Source organism: Notolabrus celidotus, chromosome 4, assembly GCF_009762535.1.
Source record: "Notolabrus celidotus isolate fNotCel1 chromosome 4, fNotCel1.pri, whole genome shotgun sequence".
Lineage (NCBI taxonomy): Eukaryota > Metazoa > Chordata > Actinopteri > Labriformes > Labridae > Notolabrus > Notolabrus celidotus.
This window is the reverse complement of record NC_048275.1, coordinates 36811369-36834870: the sequence shown is the minus strand read 5'-3', so window position 1 is coordinate 36834870 and position 23502 is coordinate 36811369. Positions and strand designations below refer to the sequence as shown.

Sequence of the window (23502 nt, the reverse complement as noted above, 5' to 3'; positions counted from 1 at the left end):
CTGAAGCATGTCAGGCAGTGTTCCTGTGCTCTGTGCCATCTGTCTGGACATTATTCAGGACATTTGTCCATGCAGGCACAGTTTGTACCATGGCACGTTAAAGACATCTTTCTCTAGCAGACACTGGTCACTGTGGTTTCCTACAGTTTTCCGCCTTTGTTTCAGCTCACAGGTTGGCAGAAAGCCATGACCTTTTGTTAGGCTGTTGCAGAGAGGAATGTGAGAAATGCCCACAAGAAGTTTCAGACTTTCACACAGTTATGTTTAATTCCTAAAAATGATACTTCTGTTGAAACACCTTTATTCTAAAAGGTGAAAATCCCCAGGGTCTAAACAAACAGCTCTGAGATTTACCGTCAGATCACTTCTCACAGAGTTCTGGGAGCTCACTGTGTGTCTGAAAGTACAGTAAGGGTTTTTCTAAAATCTACTTTCAGGTGTTGAAATCCTGAGAGCTGCATGGAACAATCTTTGCAACTTTCCAGAACGGAAAATCCTACAAACACACCTGATGATTGTGAAAGTGACCTCTAAAGGTCTCTCTAAACCTCTATGTTTCCAGGTCTTATAATAATAATAATAATAATAATAATAATAATAATAATAATAATAATAATAATAATAATAATAATAATAATAATAATAATAATAATAATAATAATACATTTTATTTATATAGCGCTTTTCAAAAACTCAGAGACACTGTACAATTGTTAAAATCAATACAAGCAAAATAAACAAATAACAAATAACACAGATCAAACAAAACAACACAACAGTACAATCACAAATGAAAAGCTAACTTAAAAAGGTGAGTTTTTAAAAGAGATTTGAAAGCTGAAGGGTCAGAGCAGTTTTGTATATGGGAGGGGAGTGAGTTCCAGAGGGTGGGGGCGGCTACTGAGAAGGCTCTGTCCCCCCAGGTTCGGTGCTTGGTTCTGTGAGGTGGGGACAGGAGGTTGGCATGTGAGGAGCGCAGGTTACGGGAAGGAGTGTGATGGTGGAGGAGGTCGGTGAGGTAAGGGGCCTGGTGGTGGAGGGCTTTGTGGGTGAGGAGGAGGAGGATTTTAAACTGTATGCGGTATGATGGCTAAGGCTTCTTTTCTTACTCATGTGTTCATCTGATCAAGACTACCATGATAAATTAACTCTAATGCACCTAGGGAAAAGTGGTTTTAGAGCAGTGTTAGCTCATCACATGTGCTCCATGAGTTGCAGCATTTTGAAGTGTGTCCACATGTGATGAGATGTGAAGCACTGCATCATTTTTTCTATACCTAGCTCACTTTAAAGGATTATTTTAATCTTCAAGCACATTAAAAACTGCTGATACCAAATATACTGTCCAATATAGGATCTACACTACGCTCCAGTGTTCTCACCCACTGCTGGTGAATTAGTTCCTCCAGTGAGTATGATTAACTCTTAAACATTATCTTAGTTTTTGGAAACAAACTGAATTATGTGCGGTAAAATAAGCTGGAAATTAATAATAATAATAATAATAATAATAATATTAATAAAGATACAAAGTGCTTCACATGGGCAGCAAAATAAAACAGGCAGTTCATAAAAACACAAAAGTCAAGATAAAGAAATAAAACAGATTTTTAAAGACATCAGATTCCCCTAAAAGTAGAGAGCCCCTAAAGTGACATGGGCAGAAAAAAATAATTAGATATGTCTTCGTGCTCACCAGAAATTATCCCAAGCTCACAAGAAAAATGATTGAGATCACAAAATATAATTTCCTGTGAGCATGAAAAGGTATTACATGCGCATGTGAAATAAACTGCATATCCCATTGGGCGAAAAAGCCCCCAGTGTGGCAGAATGTACGTTTTAGGTCTGAGATCTGAGACAATAAAGTGGTGACGATGTACAAGCAAAGCCGTAATGTCTTTATAATGAAGCCCAAGGTTTAAATAAAGCTCAACTAACACCTGTACTGTCATTTTTAGATTTAAACAGGAAGACAGCAATGCACTGGTTTTTCTCCAGTGCACACTTGGTAACTCGTGCACATGGGAAACTTTGTCGTGAACACGAGAAACTTTCACATGAGCACACAATAATATCTTGTGATCTCAAGATTTTTTTCTTGTGAGCACGGGTTAGTTTCTGCTGCACACTTGAACACATCAAATAATTTTTTTCTGCCCATGTCACTTTAAGGGCTCTGTACGTATTAAAGTACTCTTAAGGAATACAATTATTTTAAGATATATTTCTTAAGACGGTCAGGAAATGCTCTACGATAAAAGTCTGTTTTCAGAAGAGATTTAAAAGAGATCACTGACTCAGCAGACTTGATCTCCTCGGACAGATGGTTCCAGAGTGTCGGACCCCTCACTGCGAACACCCTGCGAACACCCTGTCCCCTTTCCTTTTCATTTGTGTATTTGGAATGCAAAATAAACCTCTGCCTGGGGATCTCAATGCACGCATCGGCTCGTAGGGTACTAATAGGTCTCCTATATAGCTCGGAGGAAGTCCATGTAGAGCTTTAAAAGTAATCAATCAAATCTGAAAATCAATTCTAATACATACAGGGAGCCAGCGCAAGGAAGTTAAAACCAGAGAGATGTGGTCGTCTTTTTTGGTTCTGGTTAAAACCCTGGAAAATTAGTTTAAAGGTATAACAGACTGAGTGGAGCCGCAGTGAATCGGAATTGCTGAGTCATGGTTATAACTGGGTAAACACTGGGGGGCATTATAGATTGATAAAGTCAGGATAAGAGTGAAGTGAAGACAAAAATCAAAAGCAACCTGATCATTTTCACATCAAATATTCAACATGTTTCCTCCTGTGTATTTACTGTTATAATATTCAATAAATGAATGAATAGAAAGAATCTCACAGAAGAGAAGTAATTGTACGAGATTTCTCACTATCTGTGGTGGATCAGCCTGCTCTCTCTCTCTCTTCACATACATTAAACCAGCTTGTCCTTCCATTATGTGAAACCAGTTGGTGGGCTCTGCATGCATGACAGCTCCATGCTGCATGACTGCATGGTATTTTAAGATGCCGTCCTCTGATTGGTGCAGCTCAGTGAAATAAAATATGTTACTCAATAACATATAGAGTTACTCAGTAACATGTGGAGCAGTGCTGTGCAGGACGGGGGCTCAGAGTCTCCTGCAGACTCTGGAGTGATCCTCACCTCTGTGTCTGCTGCTGCTCTCTGCTGTGTTTCACTTTTGTTCTGAACTTTTCTGGGAAAGTAAAGGAAACATAGAAGATCTAGAAAAGGAACTTACTTCAGTGATTAGTGTGTTTTACTCGCTAAACACTAAACGCAGCCACTGGACAAGTTATCATGGCTGATAAAGACACTGACGATAATGCAGAACAAGAAGAAGAAGAAGAGGAAGAGGAAGAAGATAAAGAACTACAAGAACAGGGGCCTCCCTCACCTTCTCCTTCTCCTTCTCCTTCTCCCTCTCCGGTAAGTACCACACCGGTAACCCGGCTCTGTGCTACCTCTCAGGAGGTTAACACAGACAGGGCATGGTAGGGATTTTCAAGACCGGAGCCCAGAGTCCCAGGAACGGTCTGTCCTTGTGAGCTGACCTACGATCAGTGAAAAAGCAAAGTGTGGTTGTGGGTGTGATTTAAAAAAGCGTTCTCCTGCATGGCTGACCTGCAGATGGTCCACATGAAGCGCTGACTTGGACTTTCCTTGCGAGAGGACCTTATCACGCCCCTCTCTTTCAGGCCAGCTGAGCAGAGGATGAGTTTGGGTCGGAGTATCATCTCCTGCTGGTTCCCACAGTGACCATGCAGCCGTTCAGAGGTGCAGCAAAGACGTGAGACGGGTGTCGGTCATATAGAGGAAATCCTTTACCCGAAAACCTTGTTTACTGAAAACTTTCATCTGAACGCATTGGTGGTTGTAATAGTTGCAGGGTGCGTGAGGCTACAGCTGTTTGACTCCTCCAAAGACAGAGTGACCGTTACAGGTTGAACCGGGTTGCCTAAAATGACGTCACAAACCGCAGATCATGCTGACACATTGGGATGATGAACCCTGGGTGATGTTTCTCCATGAACTGTCCTCCAGTTTAAACTGTCTTCAGTGTGACAGCTCCTCTGTTTGCACCTCTATGATGGAGGGTAAAGGTGTAACTCTTAATAGGACTTATTTATCATTTTGAATATCAAGGTTTATGTATACCTTCATTCTTTGAAACTTAAACATAGTCATCATTTCGGTTGAGCCCGTCACATTGTGAAGGGGTTCTGATTGTTATCTGAATTGATCCCACAGTTCCCTTCTTGTCACAAACACACCTGTTGTCATATTTGGCACAAAAGTACAAGCACACCTTCAAAACTTTCAGGGGTTTCAGCTGTTTGACGAGCCGAACTCCTCCGAGATTTATTCCTCATGTAAAACATTTTGTGTTTTTTCTCTGATTCTATTCTTTTTTACTTTCTTTCTTTGAACCACAATGTGTTAACTTTATATTTATTAACTTACTGTTGGCCCTTAAAGCTCTCCTTAAAGGACTAACTATGTTATGTTCTTCCTTTCCTGATGGAAAACAGTGAACGACCCATGGCCCTACCAAGCAGCAGCCTCCAATTAAGCCAATGTGAAAGTGCTAAAAAATGCAGTTCCTCAAGCGTCCACTTGAGGCTGGCTGCAGAAACACCAGAAACCACATACACACCCATTCAAAGAAGACGATCTTTACAGCAGAAATAAACATGTTTACAACCTGGTTCAAAAAACTGTGTTGTCTGAATAGTTCATTTCTCTATCGGCACACACTGTACGGGGGTGAATTTTTTCATAACTTGTTTGTTTTGAAGGTATTAAACTGAACAGTTTTTCCTAATTAAGGGCACAGCTGACTTGACTGACAGGCGGAACACTGCATCTGCTGTGACTAGTCTCAAAGCACGCCTTACCTTGCTTCGTAGCCTCATGCTAGATCGACCGAAGGTTAGGTTGAGTCAGCATTTATTAAAATTCACTGACAGTAGGCTTCAAAACTCTGCTTCATAACAAACAGGTGACGTCACAGAGACTACGTCAATGTATTATAAAGTCTATCTAGTCGTTTTAAACAAACCAGCTGTATTGTATGCTGCTGATCTACCATCATATGGCACTTCACAATCTCTGCACTGCTGATGAAAAGTAGTGCTGCTAGCTTGGTTTGTATGGCTAGGCGTCCTAACATGCTTCTAGCAGCGAAATTGGATGTTGGAATCTGCATGACTGGGAGCGAACATTCAACCACACTTGCTCTCAGTGGATCCTCAATCTGCCATTAGTGGCCTTGATGAGTTTGTGCATCACATCCCTCACCAGATGTTTTTGAGAAGCTACATTTTCTGGAGTGTTATCTTATTTCTACCAGAAACACTTTGCATAGCTGTGACAGTTGTTTGCCAGTGAAATGTGATCTTACCTCACATCTTTAAACTTGAGTTTGATGCTCTATATCCCGAAGAATTACCTGACATTGTTGAGCAGTATTACCTAGACTTGAATTATTTGGTTAGATGGATCAAATCTGACCTAAATGACGGATACATTTGTGAGGACAGATTCTGGAACATTTGCAAGTTATTGTGCATACTGTGTTCTGATTAAGATGCATTAGAACCACAGACTGTAACATACATTAATGTAGTCTCTGTGAAGTCACTCATCTAAATCTGAAGCAGAGTTTTGAAGCCTATCGTTGGCGGTTCCCTGACTCAGGCTAACTTCGGCCGATTTAGTATGACACAAAGACATGGAGTTGAGGCGGGTCTTTAGCCTCTATGCTAACAGCTACAGTGTGCCCGCCTGTCAGTCAGCCATGCCCTTATTTGGACAAAAATCATAAGTTTAATATCTTCAAAAATAACAAGTTGTAAAATAATTCCCCCTGTACAGTGTGTGCTGATAGAGAAATGAGCTCTTCAGACCTAAACAGATTTTTGAACCAGGCTGTAAACATGTTTGTTTCTGCTGTAAAGATCGTCTTCTTTGAATGGGTGTGTATGTGGTTTCTGGTGTTTCTGCAGCCAGCCTCTAGTGGATGCTTGATGAACTGCAGGTTTTAACACTTTCACATGTCTCACGACTGGAGGTTGCCTCTTGGTACCGCAACAGGCCGTGCACTGTTTTCCATCAGGAAAGGAAGAACATAACATAACTAGTCCTTTAAGGAGAGCTTGAAGGGCCAACAGGAAGTTAATAAATATGAAGTTGTTCATTCAGAAAGTCTTCTTTGAATGGGTGTATTTGTGGTTTCTGGCGTTTCTGCAGCCAGCCTCTAGTGGACGCTGGATGAACTGCAGTTTATAACACTTCCACTTTGACTTCATATATTAAGACCGGAGGTTGCTGCTTGATAAGAACATGAGACAGGAACTTTTTCACCATTTCTTTTTCTGTGGCTTTAACTGGTCACTGTCTTTATTGTTCACTCAAACAGCTTGTTATTTCATGCAGAGGACTTGTGACTTTGTGACTTCATCTTGTCTTTCTGGTCTTTTGTCTAATGTGTATGTCTCTAGTTCTTTTTTAGGACACAAACTCCACATTGTACTAAATACCTCCTGTGTGAGAAAAATGCTGCCAGTCTTCCCCAGCCGGACTGTGGATGAAACCTGTATTTGTTCAATTCTCTGCTGCTCCTAACTCTCCCCTCTCTCCCTCTGTCTGCAGCAACTGACCGGCTCCCTGTTGGCGGTAGCGTTCCTCTCATCCTTCGGGAGCTCCATGCTTTATGGCTACAATCTGGCTGTGGTCAACTCTCCCTCTGCAGTAAGAGACACACACACACACACACACACACACACACACACACACACACACACACACACCTACACACACACACACACACACACACACACACACACACACACACACACACACACACACACACATACAGTACAACCCAGAGCTGGATTATCATCTGCCAAGGGGCACTGTGCCCCAAGGGGCCTCTAAAGGTCTAAGATTCCCCACATTCCACAGTGGGTGTTTGGTTCTTTTTGATTCTGTGATCATTGCATGAGGAAATGCTTCTTATCTTGGTCAACTGGCCTCCGTCTTGTGAAGTCTAACCAAGAAAAGTGAGTTTTAAAGCTGCTAAAAAGAGAAGAACACTCATTAACTATTGGGTTTGTGTTAATCTTTATCCTATTAGTGGATAGGAGTCCACATTTTGATATAGCCTCTATATATGGGGCGTGTGCTTAGACTGCTAAACCAACGGCGCCCCAACGCTTTGATTTTTACAAAGTGAATGAATATTCAAATATTCAAATATTCGAAAATCATTGCCCATCCCTAAAACCAAATGTACTGCACGTATCCCTCATTTTGTAATTAATGGACACATCTGGATTTTTTCTTTTGCTCATTTGGAGACTGAATGCCAATCTATTAATGTCCAGTAGCTCTCTTCCCCTTTCTCCAATAACTAACAGACTGTACACACTGACATAACTATGATCACCTGACATCAGTGCTGGAAGAGTTAAACTGTTGGGTTTTCTTACAGCTCAGATTTAGTTAAGGGTGTTTAATTGTAGACTGAAAGACCCTGAAATCTGTGTCATCTGCACTCGTCTGCCCATCTTGCTACTGCAGTTATGGGATTTGATCATGATCCAACAACTCGTGCCATCACATGGCAGACTGATTAAGAGGCTGAGGTAAAAAAAAAAAAAAAGACATGGGGATTAGATTAGACAGGAAGCTGAAATGTCAGAAGGAAGAAAGAGGGAGATAGAGAGTGTGTCCGTGTTGGTCTCGTGAAACCAGTATACCTTTGACCACATGACAAAAGAAAGACAAGGTTTTCTGTCTCATCATGGGGATATGATCTGTTCTGGTCCTTGAATTCTCCATGCCAAGGACCCCAAACCACAGATTAGAGCACAGACCCACAGGAGACGCCTCTATTTCAGCACTGGAAAGGAGTAAATGTAGTTTGTAGGATTCATTTATAAGACATGTTTACATGAAGCCAACTAACATGCCCTTTGTGTGATTAAATATTGTAATATTTACATTCAGACTCAAGTTTCCAAACCCGACAGTGGAAGAGCGCCAGCTTGCATCAGCTGCGTGTAAGCTCTCTTCTAAGAAAAAGGCTTAAGTTGTTATGAGCACATTAGCTGTCTGGATAGCATAAGCCACTTGGCAGCGTAGCACATCATCATTAGCGGGCGTTGATTTTGAAACATTAAATCAATAAAATGGGTCAAACATAAAGATTGCATGTAAGTGAATGTGATTGAATGTTAACAGCTGGTTCAACTTTAGTGCGTTTAACTCAGTGACCCTCTATCATCAACACGTTCTGTAGGAGCATCTGTAACCGTGAGCTATCACTACTGTTAGCTCATGCATTTTGTTGATCTGCTTTTCTTTTAGTTAAGGTATCAACACTTCTCATTCAAGGGTTTGTATTTATTGTAATGATTGTAAACACTGTAGATTAATACAGAAGACATCAAAACTATGAAAGGACATATATGGAATTATTGAATGAAGAAAAAAGTGTTAAACAAAGCAGAATCTGTTTTATATTTTAGATTCTGTAAAGTGGCCCCCTTTTTCCTTCATGACAGCTTTGCACACTCTTGGTATTCTCTCAGTCTGCTTCATGAAGTGGTCTCCTGGAATGGTTTCTAATTAACATGAGCCTTGTCAAGAGCTCATTTGTAGAATGACTTGCCTTCTTAATGTGTTTGAGACCATCAGTTGTGTTGTTCAGAGGTAGGGTTAGTACACAATGGATAGCCCTATTTGACTACTGTTGTAATCCAGATTATGGCAAAACCAGATTATTTCATAGTTTTGATGTCTTCAGTATTAATCTACAATGTTGAAAATAATTAAAACAAATAAAAAAACATTGAATGAGAAGGTGTGTCCAAACTTTTGACTGGCAGTGTAGGTCTGTGTATTGTTGCTTCATGTGGGAAATAGGAGGAGTCCAGGAAGTGTGAGGTTATATTGCTTTCATGAAGGTTAACAACTCTCGTATTTAAACCTGCGTCTGACACAGTGTCTACAGCAGCGGTTTCTTATCTGGATATAGTCTGTTTGCAGAGAAGTAGCACAAACCCAAAGTCATCTTTCACAGTGAGGGTGGTTATATGATAAAGCTCATGAGCTCTCCTTTACTGGTCGTACGACTAAAGCTTTATGAATATCACACAACTAGACTCTCTTTTGTCTTTTTATTTTTTTGTGGAGCCAGATATAACAAAGTATTTGTGTATTAAAATACAATAATAACAATAATAATACATTTTATTTAAGGCGACTTTCTTAACACTCTAGGTCACCGTACAGGGTAGAGTTTAAAAAAGAACAATATCAAAATGAGTCTGATAAAATTGACAAGGCATGATACAGTGTAACTATGAATAAAAATAAAATGAACAGGATACGATAGAGTGCAGTGAAGAGGTGTAACCAGAGTGAATATGACAGTTTAAAAAGATGTGTTTTGAGATGAGAACTGAAAATGGAAAGAGAGTTGATGTTACGGATGTCTGGTGGGAGGGAGTTCCAGAGGCGGGGGGTAGACCGGCTGAAGGCTCTGGACCCCATGGTGGTCAGATAAGACAGGGCATGATTAATGAAGAAGGAAATACAGTCCAAAAATAAGATCAGGATTATTAGAGCATCAAATGTGAGCTGAATCTAAACTAGATTAGAAAGATAATATTTGAACCCTTCTTTTCCATTTTTGCTGCAGCAGCTGATGTTGGCTTGTTTATAAGTTCATTGAACTTCTGCCAGTTGTACAATACGAACAAGAAGCATACCTGTCACACCTGACCTTGAATTATCAATTACCACTGGGTATTATACAAGAAGCTGCAAAAAAACTGCTGGAAGAAACCACAAAAACATGCAAATAATATGATAATACTAATACTAATACTACTACTACTACTACTACTACTACTACTACTAATAATAATAATAATAATAATAATAATAATAACTGATGTTTATATAGCGCCTTTCAAGAAACCCAAGGTCTCTTCACAGGGTCAGGTAGGGGGTCTAGGGGGTAGGTGGGGATATCTAATGGGGAAAATGCAGACATTTATAAAAAGGAAGGCTGATGGAAGATTATTATTTGGCCCTTAACTGGCTTATTTTTTTTTCTATTAAAATAGACGCTGTCATGACGGGTAAAACTGAAGGAGGACTCAAGTGCAGTTCTCACATAAAAAGATAATTTAATAAAGAAAAGATACGAACAAAACTACTGAAATGTCTAAATAACTAAATCCAAAAAGTCTGTAATGACGGGAATGGGAACACAAAGAAGACTGACACACAGAGAACACAAGGAAGACATACACACTGAACACAAGAAAGACAAACAATGATCCAACAAGGGACAGGGGAAACAGAGGAACTAAATACACAGAGTAATCAGCACAGGTGTGAACACAGGACACAGGTGAAACTGATCAGGTTCATCAAAAAGGAGGGAAACACACAAGGACAGGAAGTAAAACTAAACTGGAGACACAGGGATCAAGAACTACAAAACAGAGAACACAAGACTAGACTAAGAAAACACAAGAAAGCACAACAAGAGACATGGATCACTAAACACACAAGGGACACAAAGGATAATACATACAGAATAAACACAGGGAGGAACCAAGGCATGAAACACATGGAACAACTCATGACAGACGCATCACTTTGACATTAGTAAGTTATCCACAAAATATGCTGATATTTCATGTGGAGTTCTGTTTCAGAATCACAGTCTCATTAGGTCTGTTGTCAGTGCTCTGCAGAAGTCACTGAAATCAACCTTTCCTGTAACCCCAAACAGGCTGATATTCCTCAGCTACATTACTCCAAGACATTTAAAACTCTTGAGTGAAGTTTCTGTTGACTTTGGCGCCCCCTGTGGACAAGGGGGTACTTTCTGTCTCACAGTTTATTTATTCTGCACATACATAAGTTGTGTTTCTTACTTTATTTCCTCTTCTTCTGTTTTGAACAGTTAAATGTCACCTTTAAAATTGATCATCAAGAATCTCTGCTGCAAAAAAAGTCATCAAATTTCTGCAGTTCATCCCTTATCATTGTAATCTGACCCCAGCTGAGGTTTCAGGCATTACTAATTCCAATAAATAAATGTTCATTCCTGTCATTGATCATTTGTCTGCTTTTCTTGGTCATATAAAGACATCAGCATTCATTTCAGTCTGTTTCAAAACTAGCAATGAAGCTTTAAGATTTGTTGTTCACTTAACTGAAGACTTGAATCAAATTTCATCACTACTAGTTATCTCTCTTCCTATCATTTGTTGCTCACAGCTCATTCAGATTTCCACATTAAATGAACACATAATAAGGTCCAAGACATGAGAGCACAGCACCTTCACCTGAAATCATTAATCCGGCTCTCAGTTCATTTTAGGTAAACCTTTAAAATCCTTCTTTCTTCATACTGGCCTCTCCTTAGTCTGCCCTCCAAACTCAGGTCAGCCTACGTCGGCATGTTGGCCGTACTCTTCATGGTCAAAAGACTCAGGACAAGATCTTTTTGTAATTGACTTTTAACTGTTTTTATTTTCATTTAATCACATTCCCTGAATTTTATATCGTCTGGTGACTCAATTCAATCTTTGTTTAATGTAATTTCCAAAGAATCTATGCCTCATGCTTTAGGTTTGCAACCTGTTTGCTGTTTAAAGTTCTTTTCACATAAATATAAAACTCCAGTGCTGTGTGTAAAAGTAATGTTACTTTCAGTCAGCTGTTGTCAAAAGGAGAGAGTTAATTTAAGGATTATTGTTGACAATATTTTTTTCTAGATGTATATTTACCTGGATATTACGGAGCCCCTAAAGTGACATGTGCAGAATTTTTTTTTTGGAAAGTATGTCGTGCTCACGAGAAAGTATCTCGTGCGCACGAGATACTTTCTTGTGCGCACGAGAAAGTTTCACGTGCGCACGAGATACTTTCTCGTGAGCACGAGATACCAAGTTAACACTGGAGATCAACCAATTTCGATCTAAAAATGACAGTACAGCAGTTAGTTGAGCTTTATTTCAACCTTGGGCTGCCTTGTATCTTATTACATTTATATACGGACTGTTCAGTCTGCATTTGTAATTTGTGAACCTCACTGCATTTGTGAATGGAATTTTTGAGACTGCAGGGCAATGTCTGTAACCAATCAGATGTCTCACTCCTATGCAGCCAATCATAGTGTAGATTCCAGGGTATGTGGTTGTGAAGCGATCCATTTAGCCATGCCCGAGACCAGAGCGCACCGAGACCAGAACGCACCGAGACCAGAGCGCACAGAGACCAGAGCGCACCGAGACCAAGACTAGTCGATATCATCCCGCATTTAGGCAGTTATTTAATGAGGACTATGTTTGATCCTTTGTTACAATGGGTAGCCTATCTGGTCTCGGTGCGTTCTGGTCTCGGTGCACTCTGGTCTCGGGCATGGCTAAAGGGATCGCTTCACAACTACCCTGGAATCTACACTATGATTGGCTGATACTTTCTCGTGAGCAACAGATACTTTCTCGTGCGCACAAGATACTTTCTCGTGCGCACGTGAAAGTATCTCGTGCGCACGAGAAAGTATCTGGTGCTCTCGAGAAAGTATCTGGTGCGCACGAGAAAGTAACTGGTGCTCTTGAGAAAGTATCTGGTGCTCACGAGAAAGTATCTCGTGCGCACGAGAAAGTATCTGGTGCTCTCGAGAAAGTATCTGGTGCTCTCGAGAAAGTATCTGGTGCGCACGAGAAAGTAACTGGTGCTCTTGAGAAAGTATCTGGTGCTCACGAGAAAGTATCTGGTGCGCACGAGAAAGTAACTGGTGCTCACGAGAAAGTATCTGGTGCTCACGAGAAAGTATCTCGTGCGCACGAGAAAGTATCTGGTGCTCTCGAGAAAGTATCTGGTGCGCACGAGAAAGTAACTGGTGCTCTTGAGAAAGTATCTGGTGCTCACGAGAAAGTATCTGGTGCGCACGAGAAAGTAACTGGTGCTCACGAGAAAGTATCTGGTGCTCACGAGAAAGTATCTGGTGCGCACGAGAAAGTATCTGGTGCTCACGAGAAAGTATCTCGTGCTCACGAGAAAGTATCTGGTGCGCACGAGAAAGTATCTGGTGCGCACGAGAAAGTATCTGGTGCTCACGAGAAAGTATCTGGTGCTCACGAGAAAGTATCTGGTGCTCACGAGAAAGTATCTGGTGCGCACGAGAAAGTATCTGGTGCTCTCGAGAAAGTATCTGGTGCGCACGAGAAAGTATCTGGTGCTCTCGAGAAAGTAACTGGTGCTCTCGAGAAAGTATCTGGTGCGCACGAGAAAGTAACTGGTGCTCTCGAGAAAGTATCTGGTGCTCACGAGAAAGTATCTGGTGCGCACGAGAAAGTATCTGGTGCTCTCGAGAAAGTATCTGGTGCGCACGAGAAAGTAACTGGTGCTCTCGAGAAAGTATCTGGTGCTCACGAGAAAGTATCTGGTGCTCACGAGAAAGTATCTGGTGCTCACGAGAAAGTATCTGGTGCGCACGAGAAAGTAACTGGTGCGCACGAGAAAGTAACTGGTGCTCACGAGAAAGTATCTGGTGCGCACGAGAAAGTAACTGGTGCTCACGAGAAAGTATCTGGTGCTCACGAGAAAGTATCTGGTGCGCACGAGAAAGTATCTGGTGCTCACGAGAAAGTATCTCGTGCTCACGAGAAAGTATCTGGTGCGCACGAGAAAGTATCTGGTGCTCACGAGAAAGTATCTGGTGCTCACGAGAAAGTATCTGGTGCTCACGAGAAAGTATCTGGTGCTCACGAGAAAGTATCTGGTGCTCACGAGAAAGTATCTGGTGCGCACGAGAAAGTATCTGGTGCGCACGAGAAAGTATCTGGTGCGCACGAGAAAGTATCTGGTGCTCACGAGAAAGTATCTCGTGCGCACGAGATACTTTCCAAAAAAAAAATTCTGCACATGTCACTTTAGGGGCTCCGTAGGATATGGCAACCTTTGGAGTTGAGAAATTAAGACAATTCAGAAGTGCAAAAAATCTTCAGTTCCTTGAGTGTCCACTTGAGGCTGTATTCAAAAGCCAAGAGGCTTTTACAGCGAGGTTCAAAAACAGTTTAGGGTGTGTACTCATGTAATCAGTAGTACACACTGATATATAACCTTTTTGTTAAGACAATTAAAAGTTCAACATAAATGTGTATAATTAGGGGCGTGGCTGAGGTGACAGACGTGTAGCTGCTTAAGGCTCGATCTCTTCGTCTGCTGCTAGGTTGACCAAAAGTCAGGTTGGGTCAACATTTCCAAAATGGTGCCTGCCATTATTGGGATTCAAAACATCTCTTCAGTAACCAAGGATGTTTTCAAACCTCTTACAATACCAGCAGTACGTACTGATTTGGCCTAAATTCATGTAGTATGTGAACAAGAGTAAAATCTGCAGTTTGCCAAAACTACCCAGATGTCGTACTGATTCAGGAACATGTCTCAGTATGCAGTGGACCAGTCTTCCTCACGTACTGTTTCCCACAATCCACAGGGTTACTTGTTTTTTAGGTGCATTAGCGCCACCTACTGTGTTGGAGTTGTATCAGACATTTAACGGTCATTTAACAAGTCATGAGAAATAAACGCTGGTGAATCTTGTAACTTCAAGTAATAACAGAGGTGATAAATATCTCACAGGTAACTGTTCATGTGTTTGAAAATGATTCAATTCCATATAAACCACTTCTTAACTTTTTCAATCATTAGTGATGCTAAAGAAGCAGTTTATCTATCAGCTTGGTCGAAATCCAGCGACGCCTGACCCAGCATCCTGCAGACTAGATACAAAAGAACAGTCATACTACATACTACCTTCAAACACAGTATGCAGTACATACTGCATACTACATCCATGTTTGACACAGTCTGTGTTAACATCATTACATTGTTGTCCTTGTACTTGGCGCAATGTTTGTCTTTGCACCTTGGCACACCTGCCCGGTTACTGTAAATAGCTGCTTTCCCCGTTGCAGAAGGTTAGAAAAACAGTATGACGTGACGTTCAGACTGAAGCCTCAGCATCAGTTGTCAAATGATCTCACATCACATCATGCACATTATACCTTGTTAATGCTGTCCTTTGTTCTTTCAGTACATAAAGGACTTCTACAACCAGACGGTGCTGAGTCGAAATGGAACCGGACTCACCGAAGAGACGCTCACAGTCATGTACTCGCTCACAGTGTCTGTGTTTGCTGTTGGAGGCATGCTGGGATCCGTCATCGTGGGTATGCTCGTCAGCCGCTTTGGCAGGTAAGACACGGGTTAGTTATTCAAGATTTTAGAGCAGTTCTACAGCAGTCATTGCTGGTTTCCAAAACAATGAAATATAAGTGCAGTTATTTTGTAAAAGAAGTGGAGTTTGGTCAGAGCAGGAAAAACCCGTCCTCAGCAGCCCTCACAGCTGTATCTGAAAGTTGGCTCTGCCCCGTCCTCACGCCTCTTTAACCCCTCTGGACTGTCCAACCACAACAGTGGACGGTGGCCAGTTGGCAATGCCGTCCTGAGAGACCCTCAGGAGCATCTGGTGCCGCCACCAACACAAACACTGTAACACGCACTGTGTTTGTATGATCACTATAAGAAACATACAACAGTCTGTCCAGCTGTGACTTATATGAAAACATGATCCAGTTTATGTTGAAATTAATTAAAGACGTCAATATCAGACAGACGGGTCGATTTGGTGTACAAACACACACATGCAAACACACACTTAAACACTGGCACCAAAGGCACCAGATAAGGGCCTTCTATCAATCATTACTTCCCCAACCTCCAACCCCCAACCCTGATCCCTCCTCTGCTGCCCTGATGTCCTTCAGAGAGTGCCCTCGTCTCTTTGTCCCCGTTGCCCTCCAGAAGTCACCGAGTCCTCAAAGTGTAAAGTTCTTTTTCCATTCAGATCAGCTGATCGCTCTTATACACCAACACTTCAAACTTCAGTGGCGATTAAATGCAAATGACAAGCTTGCAATTTATAATCCTTTATACAGGCTGATTCGATTTTTCACACAGCGCTGTTTTATGGCTAATCATAGCTCATGACCAACCTTGTGAGCTGTGTTGGCGTTTTATGGCTTATTGGGACTTATACAGGCACACATGTCCATTGCCAGGCCTGTGCGTGTATATCAGGTCCATATACTGCTGTGGGCCTCCTGTTTCATTAACCTTTGGGTCGTGAGCTTTTATGTATATTCATGACAGGAACATCCACAGGAGAGTGGAGTGTATTGATTTCACTTCAGTGTTCAGCTCAATCATTCCCCAGAGGTCTGTGATATAAGTTGGGTTCACTTTGTGCTGAACACCATGAAGGGGAAACATGGCTTCCACTTTCTACTGCACTGCTCCACAGAGACGGATCATACTGAGTCTCTTACTTTGTGTTCTGTCTCTGAAAAGAAGAAGAAGACAAACTTTATTAATGCACACTCTTATTAACCATGCTACATACATATCGGCTGTTAATACACACATGCACAAACATGGACGTGCACTGATGGAGAGACACCAAGCAGTTTGAGGTCCGGTGCGTTGCTAAGGGGTACCTCAATTACCCTTTTTCAACCGAGGCAGTTTCAGGGGCTGGTCAGGAGCCAGCGCTCAATTGAGAACCAGTTTATCGTGTTTTGACTGTGAGAGAACCGGCTCCCGGCCAGGAAAACAGGTTCTAGAGCAGGACCAACTCTTAACTGGTCTAGAACCACAACCCGCTTACGTCAGGGGGCGAGGGGCAGGGGAGGGGTTGCCGTGACCAAAAAGACAAACCAATCGAGTTTCCGCCATTGTCCTGCAGCGAAAGAATAACAAAGACGAAGCTAATGGTACGTTATGCTACGTTGTCCACAGGACCTAAAATGAACACCCGCCATTGGCGCCAATGGCGGTCAAAAAATTTGTTTGCCGTGTAAAACGAAAACACACACCCGCCAGTCCTCGATGGAAAATGTTGTATTGCATGTGAGGTTTTGTTTTCATACTTTCACCCATTTCTGCAGACTGTCAGGCTATTTTGACCCTCGCGGCGCGCTGTTCTTGTGTCGATTTGGTACGTCGGGAACGGCGTGACGTCAGCTACTGCAGTTCTATTCGTACCCTTTGCTTAAAGAAGCACGGCGGGAAGAGCGTTTCAAGGAAGATGGGGCGACACATTCCTGGCGTGAAGCCACTACAAACAAAAAGGATAAACAAAGAGGCAGGAGACGATCAACGAGAGGAACAGACAGCTAAGGCTAAGGCATGATTTTTTTTTTTGGCCGATGAAAAATTTTTTTTTTTGGCCGTTACATTTTTGGAGGTCACTAGCCAATGGCAGATGAGGTAAAAAGTAAATTTTATGCCCTGCTTGTCCGCCATCATTGTTATTGTAAGGGAAAGTTTGTGCTAGTGCTGCTGGGAAAAGCGGTCACGTAGAAGTGACGTCATGCATCTTCCATGGGCTTGTGCAGGTTGAAAAACAAAATGGTTGGTTCACAAGTTGAACCAGCTCCAAACCAGTGCAAGCACCAGCCCCGAACTAGAACCAGGTTCGCGTTGGTCGAAAAAGGGTAAATAGTGCCTTGAAAGTGAACTTGCACCTTCCCCATTTCCATACTCTGGTCTGAACCAGGGCTTGAACTGCAGACCCTCCAATTCCCAAGCCATGTCCCTACACTCTAAACCACTGCCATCCCTAAATGTCTGCCTAACTGTCTGCCCTCTGTGTGTGTGTACTTTCAGAAAAGGCACCATCGTAAACACAACAGGGCTGGTGTTTGTTGGTGGCATACTCATGGGCTTCAGCAGGACTTGTGGTTCACCTGAGATGGTCATTATCGGCCGCTTCATCACAGGGATTCACTCAGGTACAGAAACACACACAAACACACTCCCCTTCAAGTGTCCATGTCTGTTCCAGTTAAGGAAGGGGGACCTCCTGTTTTAATATGATGCTTCATCTTGGTGCTGAACGTGAGAATCATGCAGCCAGATTCAACATCTGCAGGGAGCTGAACCATAGACTGTAAAAACATGGACTCAACTCGACTCAGCTCATTTTTATTTATATAGCACCTTTCATACATTCAAGCATGCAGCCCAAAAGTGCTTCACAAAATAACAGAAGAGAAACAACAGCAACAGATAAAAGTGGAAAGGAAAGTGATATAAAATACTAAAAAATAAAATCATTAGGCTACGATCAAATTAATAAAACAAAATAAAATCAGATAAATACCAGAAAAATAAAACAATATAATTAGATAGATTAAAATAAAATAAAATAAATAGAATGATGCTCAAACAATAGTCTCCATGGTATTAATGGGTAGTCTCCATGATGTCACACATTTGTTTCAGTGGAGTTTTGAAGCCTAAAGTCGGCGGGTGCCATATTGGAAATGCTAACTCAACATAACTTCTGTGGAGCTAGTGTGAGGTAAAGAGGCGGACCATTAGCCTCCTCACTAACAGTTACAGTGTTCCCGCCTGTTAATTGAGTCAGCCATGCCCTTATTTGGGCAAAACTCGTAAGGTTGATATCTTCAAAAATAATAAATTATAAATAAATGAATCCTGCGTACACGACAGAGAAATAAAAATTTTAAAAATGTTTTTTTTTGTACCAGGCTGTAAACATCTTTATTTCTGCTGCAGAGATCGTCTTCTTTGAATGGGTTCGATGTGGCTTCCTGTGTTTCTGCAGCCAGCCTGAAGTGGACATTCGATGAACTGCAGTTTTTAACACTTCCCAAGTGACATCCTCCAGTCTCATAATATGAAGCCCATGCAGAAGTGTTATAAAATGCAGTTCACGAGCATCCACTTGAGGCCGGCTGCAGAAACACCAGAAACCACATACACATCCATTCAAAGAAGACGATCTTTACAGCAGAAATAAACATGTTTACAGCCTGGTTAAAAAAACCGTTTAGGTCTGAGTAGCTAATTTCTCTATCAACACACACTGTAAGGGGGTTGTATTGTTTTATAGCGCGACAGTTCAGAAGATATAAAGATTACGAGTTTTGCCCATTTAAGGACATGAATGGCTTGATTGACAGGTTGGCACCCTGTAGCTGTTGGCAAGGAGGCTCAAAGCCCGCCTCTTTACCTCACACTAGCTCAACAGAAGCTAGGTTGTGTTCAGCATTTCCAATATGGCACCCGCCAACAATTGGCTCCAAAACATTCACCTGATATTTGAGAGTAGGCTTTTCCCTCCTCAATTTTCAGACCCAATGCCAAGTCTCCTAAAGAAGTGTAGACAATTAAACACTCAAACCTCACATTCAAGAGGAAAAAACAGTTTGAGATTTTCATAATGTTTAACTTGAATGAATCATCAATTATCAAAGTTATAGGTGATCAATACCCCAGGTTGGTTGGGGTGCTGGAGCTGTTTAGAATCAGCATGTTGAAATGTTAGTAACATTCAGATTTAACTACATATTTAGATCTTAATTCCACTCATCTCTACATGTATGCTAACTATTAGTTAGCATGTTTTGTTTTTTGTGTCCTTGTGGTGTCTCTGTGTTGGCTCTGTTTGCTCCATGTATTTTCTCTTGCTGTGTAATAATTGTACCATAAAATCCTCATTGGGTATCTTATCTCAGTAGTGCATTGTTTTACAGCTCTGCCTTGTTTACTGCAGGTATCTCTCTGAGCGTAGTACCAATGTACCTGGGTGAGATAGCGCCGAAGAACCTACGAGGTTTTCTGGGTCTTGTGCCAAGTATCTTTATTGGCACCGGAGTCTTCCTCGCCCAGGTCCTTGGCCTAAATGAGCTTCTAGGAAAGGTAATGAAGTCATTAATAAACCTCACAGTCAAAGGTTTGGCAGCTTCTAGATAATGTGTGTCAAGCTTCTGTCACTTTAACAACTACTTGAGGCTGATGAAGAGTTCTACTGAACTCATTTCCAAATGTTGGTGCTAACTATCATGCTTAGGATTTCAAGTCTTTAAAAATTAAACATTGAACCGGTTAAAGTCAGCAGAGCCTGAACCTCCCTGTCCTGAAGTTCTCACTGTGTATTATTTTAGAATAAAGTCTTCAGGTGAAGTCCTTCCTGTAGATGATCAGTGTATTAATTAGCTGTAATCTTGATATGTTATCACCTATATCAAACATAAACATTGTAACTTTTGTGTATTATAGCAGTATTTTTATAAAAACCCTGACACTTTGGTGACTAAACTTCATATCTGTGTGTTTGATGTGTTGCAGGAGGAGCACTGGCCCTTCTTTCTCTCAGTCATAGTGATACCCACCTTTATCCAGTTATTGGCGCTGCCATGGTTCCCAGAGAGCCCCAGATACCTGCTGATTGAAAAGCACAACGTCCACGCCACCATCACAGGTCAGTGCTTTGTTAATTTATTTTTATCTAACCTTTATTTTACCAGGAAGTCCTATTCAGATTTAAATATCTGTTTCAAGAGAAATAACTACAAAACAACACGTACAAATCACAACGCTCAACATTTCTAAAAGATATGTAAATACAGAAAAACAACCACGTTGTTACGCTTTTTGCACAGTTTATATCTGGACCCAAAAGCAGACCAAGGAGGGAGTAAAACTAGGTTCTAATGTCCACAACGACGTGAGTTGGTACTGGCAGGTTTAGGCTGGTTTTAGGTTGAAGATAGAGGCACCCAGATGGGAAAGGCAAGGTGAAGGCACTCGTAGGACTCTCAGGGGAGCTTATGGCTTTCGGTGGAGTGGCACTGGAGCTTGGAGACTGGAGGTACTAAAAGTTGGTGGAAGAATGAAAAAGGTACTTCACATGGAGGAAAAGAGTACAAATTCAAAAATCTAGGCTACACTTAGGGGCTAACCATACCGCAGTGAGGAAGAGAAGAGTCAGGGTCTAAATATTGCAGCAGGTGATTGTTGATGAAACCCAGGTATGCCTGTTGAGAGCTCCAGCACAGGGAAGCCACACCCAGCCTCTGAAAGAAAAAACATAGAGGCTGTTTTCTAAACTTCCTACTACCCTAGCAGTACGTACTGATTTGCTCTAAATCAGTATGTAGTATGTGAACAAGAGAAAAATCTGCAGTATGCCAAAACTACTCCGGATGTCTACTGATTCAGGAACATGTCTCAGTCTGCAGCGGAACAATCTCCCTCACTTACTGTTTCCCACAATGCACAGCGCTAACGTTCCTCTTCTTTTTTCTGTGTATGACGGTGGCACTGAAAATGATTAAAATCCATATAAACCCCTTCTTAACTTTTTAAATCCTAAGTGATGCTAAAGAAGCAGTTTATCTATCAGCTTGGTCGTTGTTTACTTCCGCTTTCTGAAACCAGAAATCCAGCGACGCCTGAAACCAGCATCCTGCAGAACAGATCCAACAGAACAGTCATACTACAGACTACCTTCAGACACAGTATGCAGTATGTACTGCATACTAGACTTCTAGGTAGCATGTAGCAGGCCGTTTTGAAAACAGAAAAAGAAACCAAACCAAAAGTGCACAGAAAGAACAGAAAACTTGACAAACATCCTGGTTCACCACACACATGCCTCTGTTACCACATTCTTTATGATCATTTTATATTTACTCAGTGATATTAATGTGACCTCTTTTTCAAAACTGGTCCATGTCCAAGGTGGGTTAAAGAAAAAAGCTGTTTTTCCTAGATCTGTCAAAACCCGGGGTACAGTGAAGAGTAGGGTACAGAGGTAAGATGGAAGTTTCCCCAGTATCGCCTTAGAAATAAATAACAAAACAAAGAGCTGCATGAAGCACTGAATCAAGGGTTCGTAAAGTAGATGAAGATACATGAATATACAATATATCACCACAATCAATCACAGACTGAAATGTTCAGCTCTGCTGTCCATCAACATGCTGCACAAGAGGAAGGGCACAGCAGGTTTAATCATTTGGGCAAGAAGTCAAATGTCAATGTTGGAGTATTGAGTAGCTGTTTCACAAGTTCTAACTTCTACATCAACAGGAAGTATTAACTAAATAATCAGCTGTTTGTTTATCAATGACTAGAGATAACTTAGACAAACACATCAGACCAACACCCGGGTCAAAGGTCAGAGTGAGCTACTTTCTCTGACTGATGTGTGTCTCATATCAGGAGATCATTTCTGTACCCACACACCTTGTCTTGTTTGTTGGCTCACTTAAATACCTCAAATGCATCTGCACCGGCCTGTATTCCAGTATCTTTCTCTGTTGTATAATAACCACACCTCGTCCTGTGCTCTGTCCCTCAGCCCTGAAGTATTACAGAGCCAAGTGTAACATCCAGGCTGAGATCGAGGAGATGCAGGAGGAGCAGCGCTCCCTGTCCTCAGTGGAGATGCTCTCAGTCTGGAAGCTGTTGGGGGATGACCGAGTCAGGAAGCAGGTTCTCTGTGTGGTGGTCATCAACATCGGCATGCAGCTGTCCGGCATCGATGCAGTAAGGACTCTTTGACTACTGATTAATGTATACTAGGAGGAAGAGGGGTTAGCATATTTTTAAATCATCACTAGTGTTTGATAGAAGTTAAAACACTGACGAATTTCTCTACAGCAACACGCAACGGATTCTCCTTCCCCTTTACATGTCAGAGCACACATAACACACGGATATCATACATTACATACTGTTTAAGTTCACTTAGCCGTGGACAAAGTCAGTGTTTTGGAAGTAACACAACCTATGTTTCAGCTCATGTTAGGATAGATCAGCCCCATGTCAAATTCCAGAAGTGAGTCTAATGAAATAACAGTCCTAAAGTTTTCTTAGCCAGTGGATCAATCAATCTCAATGTTCTCCTCAGACTCTTTCCAAACAGAGCAGGTCTAGACCGTACTCTATGTTCTATTATTAACAAAGACCCAACACCAAGACAGGATAAGATCCAGTCCCATCTTACAGACAGGACTCAGTCTGATCTCATCTTAATCCACCATGAGCAGAGCACTTTGCAGCATTTAGCAAGTTACAGTGGCAAGGACAAACTTCCTTTAACAGGCAGAAACCTCCAGCAGGACCAGACTCATGTTAGACACACATCTGCTGAGACCGTGTTGGGTTGGATGTTATCTGAACAGAGGTGAAGTTAGACTGGTGAGTGAGTTTAAAAGACACGGCACCAAGCACCTGGTACCTACTTTGTATAAATGAGAAGTAAAGCTGTGTCTACGTTGGCGCCCATGTGCTTGTTGGATTTAAAATTAGGAGTGGTGTGGTGCAAAGGTGGAGGATTCAGATAGTGACTGCGCCATGGACCATCAATGACCTGGTCTAAAGTCTAAGACCCGTGGAGCAGTATGTTCCTGCTCTTTAGAGGGAGCAGTAGAAAGATGTTCACACAGAGACACACACAGCATTGCTCCCTGGCATGTCTACAAACCCCCCAAAAATGAAAAAAATCCATTCTGCCCCTGTTCTGATTTTTCCACCTTTCTGTAAATGTGTGTGAAGTCAG

The 23502-nt window shown here is 41.7% G+C and overlaps 1 protein-coding gene across 1 annotated transcript in view; it reads left to right on the top strand.

The window, feature by feature from the left end:
• Positions 1-23502, top strand: part of slc2a15a (solute carrier family 2 member 15a) — a 44142-nt gene that overhangs the window by 4719 nt on the left and 15921 nt on the right. Inside the window, exons 2-7 of the mRNA XM_034682117.1 lie at positions 6678-6776; positions 15160-15320; positions 17793-17917; positions 19708-19853; positions 20283-20415; positions 22300-22487. Coding sequence (XP_034538008.1) covers positions 6678-6776; positions 15160-15320; positions 17793-17917; positions 19708-19853; positions 20283-20415; positions 22300-22487 — 852 coding nt within the window. The remainder of the gene's footprint in view (positions 1-6677; positions 6777-15159; positions 15321-17792; positions 17918-19707; positions 19854-20282; positions 20416-22299; positions 22488-23502) is intronic.